Source organism: Octopus bimaculoides, chromosome 5 (genome assembly GCF_001194135.2).
Source record: "Octopus bimaculoides isolate UCB-OBI-ISO-001 chromosome 5, ASM119413v2, whole genome shotgun sequence".
Taxonomy (NCBI): Eukaryota; Metazoa; Mollusca; class Cephalopoda; order Octopoda; family Octopodidae; genus Octopus; species Octopus bimaculoides.
The window spans coordinates 103,919,304-103,934,054 of record NC_068985.1 but is presented as its reverse complement, the minus strand read 5'-3'; the positions used below and the strand labels follow the sequence as shown (position 1 = coordinate 103,934,054).

Genomic DNA, 14,751 nt, shown 5'->3' with positions numbered 1-14,751 from the left:
CAAAAGGAAGAGATAAGCATAAATGAAATGAAAATAGACTTAAATCAATGCAGTGATGTCATCGTTTACCAGACATTTATTTTTGTTGTTGTTCTTTGTTATTATTGTTAATCTAATGCAGTCTATGATGCAATTAGCTACGTATGTAAGTGTGCATATGTGTAGCGTATGAGATTTTGCGTTTGTATATGTTTGTGTGAGTGAATTAAGCATTGTGTGACTTTTGTTGTGTGTGTGTGTATGCATATATATATGTGTGAGTGTTTGTGAACTAATGAGTATAGATGAGCTTGTGTGAGAATATACAAGTATGATATATGTAGGTGTGAATATGAATCTATTATTTGTGATTATGTGTGAGTGTGTGTGTTTGTGTCTCTCAAGATTTCCTAAACACTGACCTATAGTGTAAGCACATTGTTTGGGATGGTCTCACATAGACATAGTTATAAGGTGAGCAACCAACAACAATCTCCTCTTTCTCTCTCTCTTACTTACGTTTTCTAATATATCTCTGTCTCTTGTTTTTCTCACAACAGAGACAGTCTGCTACATGTCACTGGAATCTATCATGCCATGTAAGTACAGCTGTGTCTTTTTCTTTTTTTTATGTTCTTTTGTCACATTCTCTTTTTTTTAAACATTTTCCTTTTCCTATTTTAGTCTTTTCTTTTTGAATTTTTTTTTTCTATTTTACATTTCTCTTTTCTCTTTTACTGTAATCTTTTCATCTCACCTCACATATCATTTTGATGTCCTTTTGTAAGGGACATCAATAGAATCAATATTTATTTCATCTCAACACAAATATAATCCATCAATGGTGGTGGGACAGTATGTGCGCGCACGTGTGTATGTGTGTGCATGTGCATGTATAACATGACTCAGTCATATTTTTTTCTTTGGGTAATTTGCTCTGTTAAACTTTATCTTAGGATTCAAACTTTGCAAAAGGTCTTTAAAACAATGAAACCTACTTAAAATTGGGTCACTGGTGATAAACCAATGACATTGTATGTTACATGACACACTGTGCAGAGCGGGTGGATAAGGTAACATGTAAAAGACTTTGAAGGAAAATAAAAATAACAATCTTCCTACATCATGTTTTGAAAAGCATGCATCTGTAAACATTCATCTAAAACTAAAATACTTGTATGTATAGGTGTAAGCATGGATGTGTAGTACGAATTATGCTTCCCAACCACATGGTTCTGGGTTCAATCTCACTGTGTTGCACTTTGGGGAAATGTCTTCCATGGTAGCCACAGTGGATTTGTTAGATGTAAGCTGAAAGGAGCCTGTCATATACACATATATATACGTACACGTGTGTGTTCGTATCTAAATGTGCGTGTCTTTGTGCTTGTGTCTGTCTCCTACCACCGTTTGACCACCAGTGTCGGTTTGTTTACATCCCCATAGCATAGCAGTTCAAGAGCAAGAGATGATAGGATAAGTATCAGGCTTGAGAATATAAGCACTGGGGTCAGTTTATTTGATTAAACCCTTCAAGGCATTTGCTGCAGCATGGCCACAGTATAAAGACTGAAATAAATAAAAAATAAAAGATATAATGAAACCTAGGTCACTGGTGGCAAACCTATGACATGTGCATCTCAATCGTGATACACTGTGCGGAGTGAGTGACTTAGATGACATGGGGTGGACTTTGGGGTGGGGAACAAATTTCTCTTCAATAACACCTTATAAAATCCAGCCAGCCATTCCATGCGCATCCATAGATCCATACGCACTCAAAGAAACAGAAGGAACAATGTTTCATATTCAAACTTGGAACTATGTCCCTGACTGGTTTAAATGAGGATTTTCTTTCTCCTCCATTTCTTCTTAGTTCATTCATCTCGTTCTCATCATTCATCTCGCTTCCCACCTCACTTTTTCTCTTCACCTCACCATCACCCACTTCCTTTCATTTCATTTCTCTTTCCTTCTCCTTCTCTCACCCAGTTTCTCTCTCCCACTTCTTCCTGTCCATATATCCAAACTTACACCTCGTGTTCCCCATCAACTGCAGCCAGTTTCTCAAACATAGATAATATAAAACTCCGCTGCCTTTCTATTATCTCCTTCCTGTCATATGCAATCTGAAGAAAGGCTGTCTGAAACGTTGATTCCCCACTCTCCAATGTATTCTTTCCGTCACTTTTTAAAAGAAAAAAATAATACACATCTTTCTGGTGCAGACCACCAAACACACAGCTGTGTTTGTGTGTGAAATATGAGATAGCATAGCATTTGAATCGACAGTAAAGTAACCTATTGCTTCCTCACAAATGTCCTTTATATCTGATATGTAACTTCAATGTATTTGAAGGATGCAGTTTGGTTTACAATGCCTTTTATGTTTCTCTTCTACAGCAGCAAGAAGCACCAATTCTTCGCCTGCATCCACAACGGGTTCTTTTGCACCAAGTAAGTATTTACGTTTTTTTTTTTAAATATTTGTGTATGCATGGAATATAAGTGTGTAATTGTCTGCACTCGTAATGAATGAAGGAAGTGAGTATGCGGGTCTATATATGGGTGTGTGGACACGTATTTACGTGTGTGAGAGAGAGAGAGAGTGATTGAATGTGTGTGTATGTGTGTGTGTGTGAGACTTAAATCCACAAAGTGACAAATGGTAACAAAAATATTAAGAAGGTAAAATAGAGGCATGATGTTTAGAGGTTTCCTTGTTGACTCCACGACTCTCAATAATTTTAGTTTAACTGATTTCTCCAAGTACGTACTTTTCCATGACATCACTGTACTTCCTTTGCTACAAAAGTCATCATTCTGTGATACAAATTTGAATTTACTGCTACTAAGTGGGTGAGATGATATCCTGAAATCATGATCATCATCATAGTTTTAACATCCATATTTCCATGCTTGCATGAGTCAGATGGAGTACTTTTAGACAGATTCTCTGCAGCCATATACCCTTCATGTCATCAATACTAAGTTCCCCTAAGTTTGAGAACAAAATTCCTAGCAGGAGCAAACCTAATTTTTCAAGAGGATATTCAAAGTGTTTTCATTCCCCTCAACCAAATTTTAGGGGAGCACTTGCATCCCTTGTTCTTAAGCCTATGATACTCTTCTGTTTCCTAGCATATTTTTGCGTGTTTCTCATGAAAGACTAGATAGAAATAAACAGCATCACTTGTTCATTAACAATTGTCATGTGATGTCAAGTAAAGGGGACTCACACACACACACATGACAGGCTGTGGTAGATTTCTTGCAGTTTCCATCTACAAAATCCACTCACAGCCTAGACATTTGTCCAAGATGCTGCTCAGTGGGATTGAACCAGAAACCACAAAATTAGGAAGGCAAGCTTCTTAGCCACACGCCCATGCTTGCAGCCAAATTATTATAAGTATTACATGATATTTACTGTCTTGTTCTATCTTTTTCAGCTTACAACAGTTACCCACCTTCGATGGCATCTAACCCGAGCTTCTTTGACCCCAGTAAGTGTCTTCGTATCACTCTTATCACCCCTGCCCCACATATTTCTTTATGGTTTGTTATTGTATTTAGTTTCTTCAGCCTTCATCATCTCCTTGCTAGAACAATATCTGAAATATCCTCTAGTGTACATGTACCTGTGTGTTTGTATGAACACTTACATTCTGGGCTTAGCTAAGCTATGGGCAGTAATGCTTGTTATCATTTCCTCAGCAACAACCTGTCCCTTAATGTTGTGCTTCTGAAGACAAATGGAATGAAAACTCCTTTTCAAAGCAATTCGTTTAATCCAAGCTAGCATGCAAAAATCAAAGGAAGGAACGAACGAATGAATATATGTACACACATACATACACACATACATATACACATACATATAATCTCAACCCTTGTACTTATTCTATCGGTCTCTTTTGCCGAACCACTGAGTTACGGGGATGTAAACACACCGGCATCGGTTGTCAAGTGATGTTGGGGGGACAGACACACAAACATATACATACACACACATATACATATATATATATATATATATATATATATATACGATGGGCTTCTTTCATTTTCTGTCTACCAAATCCACTCACAAGTCTTTGGTTGGCCTGAGGCTATAGTAGAACTGAACCTAGAACCATGTGGCTGGTAAGCAAGCTACTTACCACACAGCCACTCCCGCGCCTATATATATACATATATATATCTTTTTTTTGTTTTTTGTTACAGCTAGCACATCAAGATGTACTCCATCACCATCTTACGAAAATAACAATGTAAGCAATGTCAACAACAACCACAACAGCAACCATACCAACAACATTCTCAGCGGCAGCAACAACTGCAGCCAAACCAACAACACAGTAATAAACAAGAAACAAAGATCGTGTAAGAAAATTTCTGGTAAGTTCACTCATCAATCTTCCGCATTGATTGTTAATATTTATCATCATGATGAATGATGTTGTTGCCATAGTGATATCATCATCATTGTCATCATCAAATGATTTCAATTAGAATGTATTTTCACACCTCAGAATGCTTAATTAGTTATCTCTAAGAGCAGAACTCTGACCTCACGGGCTTATGATCTCTTATTATTTTTAAATGATGTACTGAAGATGTCTTTATCCAAAGATCCAAAGTGCCTGGTGGTAAAGTGTGGTTTGGAGGTAATTTGGGTGCTATATTTAGCATGTGGACACCACACAAACCAACAACTTATTGCTTTGTGTAATATCCATGATGTTTAGTCTCATATCACCTCTGATTGATCTGGCATATGACCAAGGTGGCATTCCATCCTTGTCCATCTCTCTAGAAATTTGTCCAGGGTTACACAATCCAATGTCTCCTCTCCTTTCTTAATAATGTAAGATGTGATTTGAGGGTGATTTAGCTGCTATTTCTAGCAGACATTGTGACCACAAAGTGTCTATTCTTGTGACTGGTGTTGTTGAAGTCTGTGAACATGAGTATATCTGGCTTGCTGGAACTGTTTCCACTTCATCTTCTGTAAAACTACATTTTGCTCTCTTCACTGCGTCGTGATAACGATGGGTAGAGGAACCCCCTCTCCCACAAATATATATATATATGTATTATTTCTACACACACACACATGATATATATATATATATATGGTAGTGATGCTATGTTAAAAGCACCCAGTACACTGTAAAATGGTTGGTATCAGGAAGGGCATCCAGCTATTGAAAACATGCCAAAGCAGACAGTTGCACTTGGTGCAGTCTTCTGACCTGGCAGCACTTTTAAACCGTCCAACCCATGCCAGCATGGAAAATAGATATCAAATGATGATGATATATATATGTGTGTGTGTGTGCATTGTTATTGTTTAACCCCGAGTTGTCTCTGATATCAAACAAACCTATGATCAAACACAATCATCTGTCTTTTTTTTCCAAGAATAGTGTTACGGTAGGAAGCTACATTATTTCAACTTGTCCTCTCCTTTTTTTTATGATGAAATAGAATTGTATGTTGTTCCGGTCTGTGTAGTTGAAATCCATTGTTCTGCCAATATGTAGGTGTGTCTAAATATAGGTTGAAGGTAGCTTAATCACATAGATTAGACTGTCAACGTCTATGGACAATGTCTGTACAATAGACATTCTGAAACACCTGTTTATCTCTTTAATATCAATTAGCAACGTGTGTGTTTAGTTGCATGTATGTGTACATGTATGTATATATATATATTTATATATTTATTTATTTACATACATACAAAGATATATATATATATATATATATATATATATATATATATACACACACACACAAACATATGTGTATGTGTTTGTGCAATAATTGTATCGATAATTTTTGCCTGTTACTCTCTAAAATTTGAGTCTATCAACTTGATAGGCATCAATAGATTGTTTCTATAAGCACGTGTTCGTGTGTGTGTCCGCACGTACATATGTAGGTGTGTGGTAGTTTCTATATTGTCTTCCTGTCAACGACAGGGCTTCTACATACTCACCCAACCAGCTAAAAATAGCAGCCAAACTTCTCTCAGATCACACCTATTTTAAATAAGATAGGGAACATTGGACAATGTAGTCCTCGGCAAACAGGACCATAGTAAATAATGGATGAATGGGAAGGCGTTCGCTACCCACGTTGGATTTAATGTGTAAAAGGGCACAGCATTTCCGAATTGGTTCCGGGTTTACTAATGTGACATTATAAGATTTTGTTACATTGCGATTTTAATTTAGGCTTGTGTAAGGCGATAATCCTTTGTTATTGTCATTAAGTTATTGTCAATAAGTGCGCAGTGAGTCATGAAACAAATAATTAAGACATTTTTGTTGTGGGAGCTGTCAGAGATGTCTTTACTTTACCCTCTATCGGGCGCTAACCCCGTTGTATTTATATATATATATAAACAGGATGGTCACGGCTGAAAAGCTTTTTATCACAGGTCTGTCTACTCGATCAGGGCTGACCCGAGACTAAACAAGTGTACTTAATCACCCGCGCCCACATACATGTAAATATACAGATACACACACAGACGTACAAGCATTCACGTACACTTCACTTATTTATTTCTCTGGTACACAAAAAATATTTTCAGTATTTAGACATTCTGATACACACACACACACAGTGAATTGAGTAAATAGATTTTTTAAAAACAACTGTATCTGTTGGAGGGAAAAAAAAAGAATAAAAATAAAAGTAAAAATATTTCTTTGCTGACATCGTGGGTGTAGATGGAACAAAAGCCACCGTGTTGTCACTGATAAGGGAGTGTGAGAATGAAAAGAGAAGAAAGAGAGATGTTAAATAAATAAATAATAATAATAATAATAATAAAAAGAAAAAAACGGAAGAAACACGAAACTGTGGTTACAATTTGACTCATCAAATGATGGTTGGTATGTCATAACCAAGGGACGTCACTCTGTTCTTACTAGCGTACTATAACTTACACGATAATGGCCCTTATTAATTCAGCTTGTAATTTGGCTACCACAGAATTGTGATAGATATTACATATTGCCGTATATACCTTGAATGCCTAAGATCAAATCCTACTAGGATTTCATTGTATTCCGTCCATCAGGAACAGAGAAAATGTGTATCCCTAATATACTGAAAGCTGATTATATATTTTCTTTGTGACAATGTAACATATTGATGGGCTTTTGGTTGCTACCTCTTTTTGACATTCCTCTTTCTCAATTCTGCAATTGAGTTCTCTTCCATTTGTTTTCCTAACGAAACATCGAAACTGTAGTTTGGAATTGGGGTGGCTTGTGTACTTATACCTTGCTATCTTATGGCTAGCATTAAGCTCAGTTTTTCCTGTTGGTTTCAAATTTTGGCAAAAAAAACCCAGCAGTTGTGGTGGACAGGAAAAGTAAATCAAATCAATTCCAGTACTCAACTGGTATTTATTTTAACGACCTCAAAAGTATGAACTCACAACGTAAAGATGAACGAAATGCTAGCAAGCATTTTGCCCAACATGCGACCAACTCTGTCAACTCACCACCTTATTGGTCATTTTCTAATATTAATCTGCTTCTTTGCTTTTTTTGGTTTTTCATTTGGTTTTCCACATGTTTTTTTTTTTTTAATTATATCTTCTAAATATCAGTATGGCTGGTCCTAGTTCAATTCTTTGGGCTTTAGATCTGTTTATAATAATAATAATAATAATTATTATTATTATTATTATTATTATCATGATAATAATAATCCTTTCTACTACAGGCACAAAGCTTACAATTTTGTATGAGGGTGCCAGTCGATTATATTGATCCTTGTACTTGATCATGAAAGGATAATAATAAAAATAATCCTTTCTACTGGAAGCACAAGGTCTCAAATTTTGGGGAAGGGAGTACGTTGATTACATCGGTCCCAGTGCATAACTGGTACTTATTTAATCAACCCCGAAAAGATGAAAGGCAAGGTCAACCTCAGCGGAATTTGAACTCAGATGAAATACCGCTAAGCATTTTGCCTGGTGTGCTAACAATACTGCCAGCTAGCCACTTTCAATAATAATAATAATAATAAGTAGTAGTAGTAGTAGTAGCTGTAGTGGAAGTAACTGTCCTTTTGGTATGCATTTCTATCTGATCTCTGCAGCTTACTAGAGCAAAGTATTGAACAGAGTTCTGTAAAAGTTAATTTGAACTGAGTCATCTGACACTGAATACCATCCTTTCAGTTTTATTGATGTAACAGGACATAATTGTCATATAGTAGCCACTTCTAACTTCAAACTGGCTTCCGATTTTTTTTCTGAGTCATTAGTTTAATAGGATGTTACTTCATTGATTGAATGCACTGCCTGTCAATTTGTTGCTCAGATATATACAAATATAAATTTGAGAGATATATAATAAATTAGTTATGACCTTGTTGTTATTGCCTTGTCACTAAATTATCTATTTGCTAAGAGCTTTCAAAGATGCATGGATTAAGGCATCTCTTACTTTGGGGCTGGAAAGACATCAGGTTACAAAACAACACCTTGATAATATAGTTGTTTATGGTTAGCAGCAGGAAAAGCATCTAGCTGTAAACAATGCCTCGATAATATATTTATCTAACCCATGCTAGAATAGAGAAAACATTTATAAAGTGGAATCTTGAGAAGACTGATATTTCTTCATTCCTAATATCTTCATATTCTGGCAAAAACAAAAGTAAGAAAATAAAGAAAAAGCTTACTGTAAACTTCAATTTTAAATCATTAACAGTTTTAGTTGAAGTTTTTTAGTGTTTTAGATGAAGGCACTGTACAGACAATATTAAAAGAATGAAGCTAAGAATTTAATAGCTTATAGGATTTGCTAGCTCTAGGGAGCAGGAACTGTTGTATCAATTATAGAAATGACAAAGAGCTTATACAGAATTACTTATGTGGGAGTGATTAGGTTAATGTGTTAAGGGAGTGTAGGTTTGCTAACCAGTCAGAGTTGGATGTTTGTATAAGTAAGATCTGCTACATCCCTGATAGGTTAGTTGTAGAGTTGTGTATGATTCACTTATGTTTTATAAAAGAGTCGTAGCAGTTCTCAGCTAAAATAGTTACTGGTTTTGAAGAGAAAGTCTATCTTAGGAGATACACTTTTTACATTTGGCAGATATATGTGATTATTATGAGAAATTGCAATGGTACAAAAATCTGGCAATTGTTAAATTCATCAAGATTTTAATTGACTTGGTATTGAGTACTTCACTGACAAGTTTGTAGGAAAGATGTTTTAGTGGGGTTTTATTTTTTGGCTACTCTACTGGTTCTGCTGCCCTTTGCTATGATACTCTTTAATGATAATTGTAGACAAGTATCTACTTGTGTGTTTCATAAATAATTTAGATATAAACTTGAGTAGCTATTGTCATCTTTTTCCTGAAGCTATGATTATGAAATTATCAACACAATAGCTTACACAGTCTCAGAAACAATTCTAAAAGTACTGTAAAATATTATTGTCTCCCAAAATTTATACATTCACACATGCATCAATCATCAACATCATCATCCTCACCACCACCACCACTACAAATTCTGTCTGACAGAATTTGTTCAGGCAGATTTTCTATGATTGGATGCCCTTCCTCTTGCCAACATTAATCTGTTTTGAAGCAAGGTTATCTCTCGTGGTCAGATATTTTCTCCATGGAAGAGTGGAAATAAACAACCTCGCTTGTCTGATGGTGATGCTCATTTACAGCTGCAAAGTGATGACAAGACAAGATGTATTTTCTCTCGGTTTTCTTTCCTCATTCCTTTCTGTAGAAGAGCATAGGCTCGAAATGTCGAAGTCTCTTCTATTTTTCCTGAGCATCGAATTAATACACCTTGTTCGTTGTCCCCTCACCTGTCTCTGTCTTCTGTTTTTTTTTTTTTGTACAATTTGAACCCTATATATATAATGTATAACAGGCTTCTTTTAGTTTCTGTCTTACAAATTCACTCACAAAGCTTTGGTTGGCCTAGGGGTATTGTAGAAGACAGTGGGACCAAGTCTAAGACCACATGGCTGGAAAGCAAGCTTCTTATAACCACACAGTCACAGCTGCATACAAAAAAAAAACTGCTTCCATGAATTATGTACAATACTGTATTTTCAAAAGAGGAAAAAACTATATAGATTATTATTTAACCCTTTAGTGTTTGCATTATTCTGCCAAAATTAATGTTTTTTCATCCACATTGTTTTGAACTAATCATGCATTATCTTGTAGCTATGAGATTTTGATGAGGTAGCTGTTAATTTTTAAAACGATATTGTAGGGTTGGTGTGAGAGACCAGATTTGGCCAGTTTGAACATAAAACAAGCAGAATACTTTTGGCCGGATATGGCCAGTTTAAATACTAAAGGGTTAATACATAAATTAAAATTCAAAAACAATTTAATAATTTTGCACTTGCTTTTATTAATTAACATGATTACTTTTTTTTTTTTAATTTCAGAAGAAAGTCCTGACAAGATCTGTGGCATGACGTTCCAACAATTGATGTCACATATTCCAGGTAAGGGAATATTCTATATCACCAGTGATTATTAAAGATCAATTTTGTTTAGTCTCTAGAACACTGTTCCTTTTAATTAGAAAAAAGATGATGGCCTTGGTCGTTTCTCTCTTTTCCTTCCTACTAAAGGTATCCATCAAATGGATGGTTTTTGCATATCAGTTATTTAGCTGCTCCAGAACATGGCTGATAATCTACATTCTTCATTCTGTAACTGTATTTCGGGGCATTCATTAAGATGCTCTTTTTAAGACTTCTTCATATCTAATATGAGAATGAATTGGTATACAGGCCCATTATGAAAATAAGAAAGTAATTGTTTCAGTGAATAAAATTACTGAAAGGTTCATTGCTACTGAGAAGGGATATCCTTGTAAAATACTTGTTCCATGCATTAAGACAGCAAAATGTCCCATTCATTTGTTAGTAACTCAATCTTAGTTTTCATACTTTGTATCATTTACTAAATATTGACTTTTGTTTAAGTCTGGCACTCATTGAATTTCATAGAAAAAGGTGGGTGTAATCAAATGGAGTAATCCTATATATTATTGGTTTTTATTTCTCATTTATTCCCAAAGGGATGAAAATTTAGATGCATGAGGGAGTTAAACACACTCTATAGAGAGACAAAACTAAATATTGTAGAACATTTAGATCAACATTTAATTAGATTTGCCAGCTTTCCAACCCCTTCCATTTATTTAATGTGAGATTAATGCTATTTATGAAGTCATAATCTGTTGTTTTCTTTTTTTTAATTTAATTCTCTAATGTTTATATTTTAAATAATATTTATGTTATTTTTCCTTTTTTCTTTTTTCTTTTCAATAATAGAGTCTGGACATATTCAGTTGTGGCAATTCCTAATTAAGCTTCTGTGTGACAAAACAAACAGTAATTGCATTCGTTGGGAAGGAGATGAAGGCCATTTCACTATTCTGAACCAAGAAGAGTTAGCTAAGCGATGGGGTGAACGTAAGCGACGCAAACAGATGACTTATGAGAAGCTCTCCCGCGCAATTCGGTATTATTACGATAAAAACTATGTACATAAAATCCATGGAAAGAAAGCAACTTACAAATTCAATTTTGATGAGTTGCTGAAATCATCGAGCCGTTCAAACCATCAGTCAAAGAATAAGGAAACTGATGAATCAACAGCCATGGTTCAGCCGTATGATATTTCGGGTTACCCTGCCACGATGCCTGTAACACCAGCCTCTTCATCGTCTCCTTCTTCATCGATGCAAAGCACTTCATCAGGTATAGTTTTCAATAGTAAAAGACCACTGAATACATCCTCTCCCTATGGCTCTGAGCTACCTGAGTATTCACCACCTCTGCAGACCAGTAAGAAACAAAAATTATCCTATATTCCAAGTATGTCGCAGCCTTGTTACAGCCTGGAGCAACACTTCAATCAGAATGCTTCCTATCTAGATGTATCAAGCCTTTTCAATGAAGAGAATACACAAACATACTATTGACTGGGAACCTGAAAATGAACTTTGGCTAATGAATTCTGGAAACTTGTAACTCACTACCAGTATGTCTTTTTGATATGGAATACTGGTTTAAAGGGCTGGAGGTTATAGCCAGCTATGGTGAAAACAAAAATATGAAGAAAGGAATTGTGATGTATGCAAGAAAGTAGAACTTTTCCTGATATCCAGCTGTGAATAGTATAAAGTATATGCTATTTACTTTGCTCAATGAAAACCTCTTATTTCATTTCTGATTTTCATCAAGTCATTAATGAAATAAGCTTGGTGAGTTAAAAAAGCATCTGACTTTTGTTGGACATTTCGAAGAGTACTATTATATCAATGTTGTAAGTTCAAACACTGCCATACATTTTTCTTGTAAAAGAGTTTGTTTGTAAACCAATAGAAAAATGGTTGTTATAAAATGATTTATTGGGAGGAAAGAATTTAAAAAAAAAAAAAAAAAAGGAAACCATGTAAACTATTTTTAGATAACCTAAAAATTGTTTACTTAAGGAAGATAAGCATACACTGCTGAGTATCATTGTATAAGTGTATTTATGTTCAGAAAGTTCATATACAATTTGAAAATATCAATTTGAATGACTCTGGACTTGTGATAAGCATTATACGTTTATTCTATCCTGAAGACTAAGCAAACTTACTTTTTTATCCAACACCAACATATTTTGCTGCCGTTTTCTATATTTACTAGGAAATTGCTCACTTGATTTTTGTATGTTATCTGAGATAGAGGAGATGGGGCGGAAACCCCAAAGAGTAACACCTATTTTTCCAACAAATTGTGCCTTTTGTCAAACAAATGTTGAGCCAGATGGCAGTGCTATGTGTTCTGAGATATAATATCCATGCTTTCATGAGCACATATTCTATCGAAGATAAACCAGTTGTTTTTCTGTTTCACTACATGCCACTTACTGAAAATTTGAAGCTGACAGTTATGTATATATGACTATATGGGTGTTTATATATGTGTGTATGAATGCGTCTATTTGTATATTTGTGTTTTTTTTATGGTTAAGTGTATTTATATGCATTTATTTTTTTATACCGTTGTATGTCTAATGTTTATTCTCTTATAAGATTGTATCTGTGTCAAGAAAAAAAGATTATTGGTTAATGTTTTTATATTTTCATGATAAAATAATAATTAACTGTTGAAAGTTTCAACAAATTCCGATTTATTTAAAGAAAGTAAAATTGAAAAAAAAAAAAATATGAGTCATTTTTATTATTTTTTTAATTAAATGTTGTCCATGTTGGATTGTTTATGCCAGCTGTAGGTTAATTAATTCCTGCTTTAATTGCAGTCAAAAATGTAGATACATTATTTGACGATGGTAAGCAATTAAATAGAAACTGTTAGATTGCTGGACGATCATGCTAGCAGCTGAGTTGATTTCTTTAATTCCACAAATGAAAACAACTTACCAGATATTTATAACAATCTATATTTATACTGACCTTAATATTTATCATGTCCAGATCAAATTATCTTGTTATATTTGGATATAACATTTGTTGCATCCTTAATTGCAAAGAATGTTAGGTTTATCCAATATCGTTTAATTTATAATCTTTTCTTTTTTTCACTCTGTATTTGAGCAATGTTCTAACAGCAAGTCTTGCAGTTACTGTTAAACATTAGTATCTTGTTATTCTGAAGCTGTGATTGACCAACAATTGTGATGTTCTGCAATTGTGATATCTCTGCTGATTTCATTGTTTCTTATACAGCTTCAGCTTGAGTGAACATAAAAAAAAGAATAATACAAATAACTTTTAATCTGCTCTCTCACATGCATGTGTACACACTCACACACACACATATATGTCCATGCATATACATATATATATGTATATGTGTCTCTGTGTGTATATATATGTATGCATATATATATATATATATATATATATATATACACATATATATATGTATACATATATGCATACATATGTAAGTATATATATATCTGTGTGTGTGTGTATATATACATATATGTATCTATATATACATGTATATACACACACACACATACATACATACATGTATATATGTGCGTGTGTATATATATATATATATATATATATGTGTGTGTGTGTGTGTGTATACATATGTATATACATAAGTATATATGTATATGTACATTTGTGTATATGTATATATATTTATATATACATCTGTATATATGTATACATATGTGTGTCTATATATATATATATATACACATACACACACACACGCACAGTATATATTCATTATGCACACATACATACACACACACATTTCTTCTCTGTGCCTGCATGTTATTCAATCGTCTTCCTACATTTGATCTCGGCTAAACATTCAACATGCTGGAAAAGACAACTGTGAGAAAAGAAAAAAATCAGCAACAAAAATAACTATTTTAAATGAACAGCAAAAAAAAAAAAAAAACAACCATTTTGGGAAATTTGATTTTGTATAAAAATACCATTGTATTTTATATATTTCCATTTTTTGTATCATGTGATGTCAAAAATATTTTCCTTTCATTTGAAATGGATAAATTATAAAAAATGGATTGAAAAAAAATCAATACTTGGGGAAAATTATAAAATATTTTTGTATATAAATCATTGTATAAAGAAGAAAATCCCAGAACAATCAAAATTATTATAGAAAAACCTTCTTTAAAGAATAAATAAGCAATAAAGAATAAAAAAGTAATAAAATTCATTGGAGTGTTTTT

General features: G+C 33.9%; 1 protein-coding gene across 1 annotated transcript in view; it reads left to right on the top strand.

Moving 5' to 3' along the window:
* LOC106876427 (Friend leukemia integration 1 transcription factor) overlaps positions 1–14,738 on the top strand; it is a 41,889-nt gene extending 27,151 nt beyond the window's left edge. The window contains exons 6-11 of the mRNA XM_014924970.2: positions 540–578; positions 2,383–2,436; positions 3,432–3,485; positions 4,207–4,380; positions 10,452–10,511; positions 11,349–14,738. Coding sequence (XP_014780456.1) covers positions 540–578; positions 2,383–2,436; positions 3,432–3,485; positions 4,207–4,380; positions 10,452–10,511; positions 11,349–12,001 — 1,034 coding nt within the window. The 3' untranslated portion in view covers positions 12,002–14,738. The remainder of the gene's footprint in view (positions 1–539; positions 579–2,382; positions 2,437–3,431; positions 3,486–4,206; positions 4,381–10,451; positions 10,512–11,348) is intronic.
* The last annotated feature ends 13 nt before the right edge of the window (positions 14,739–14,751 follow it).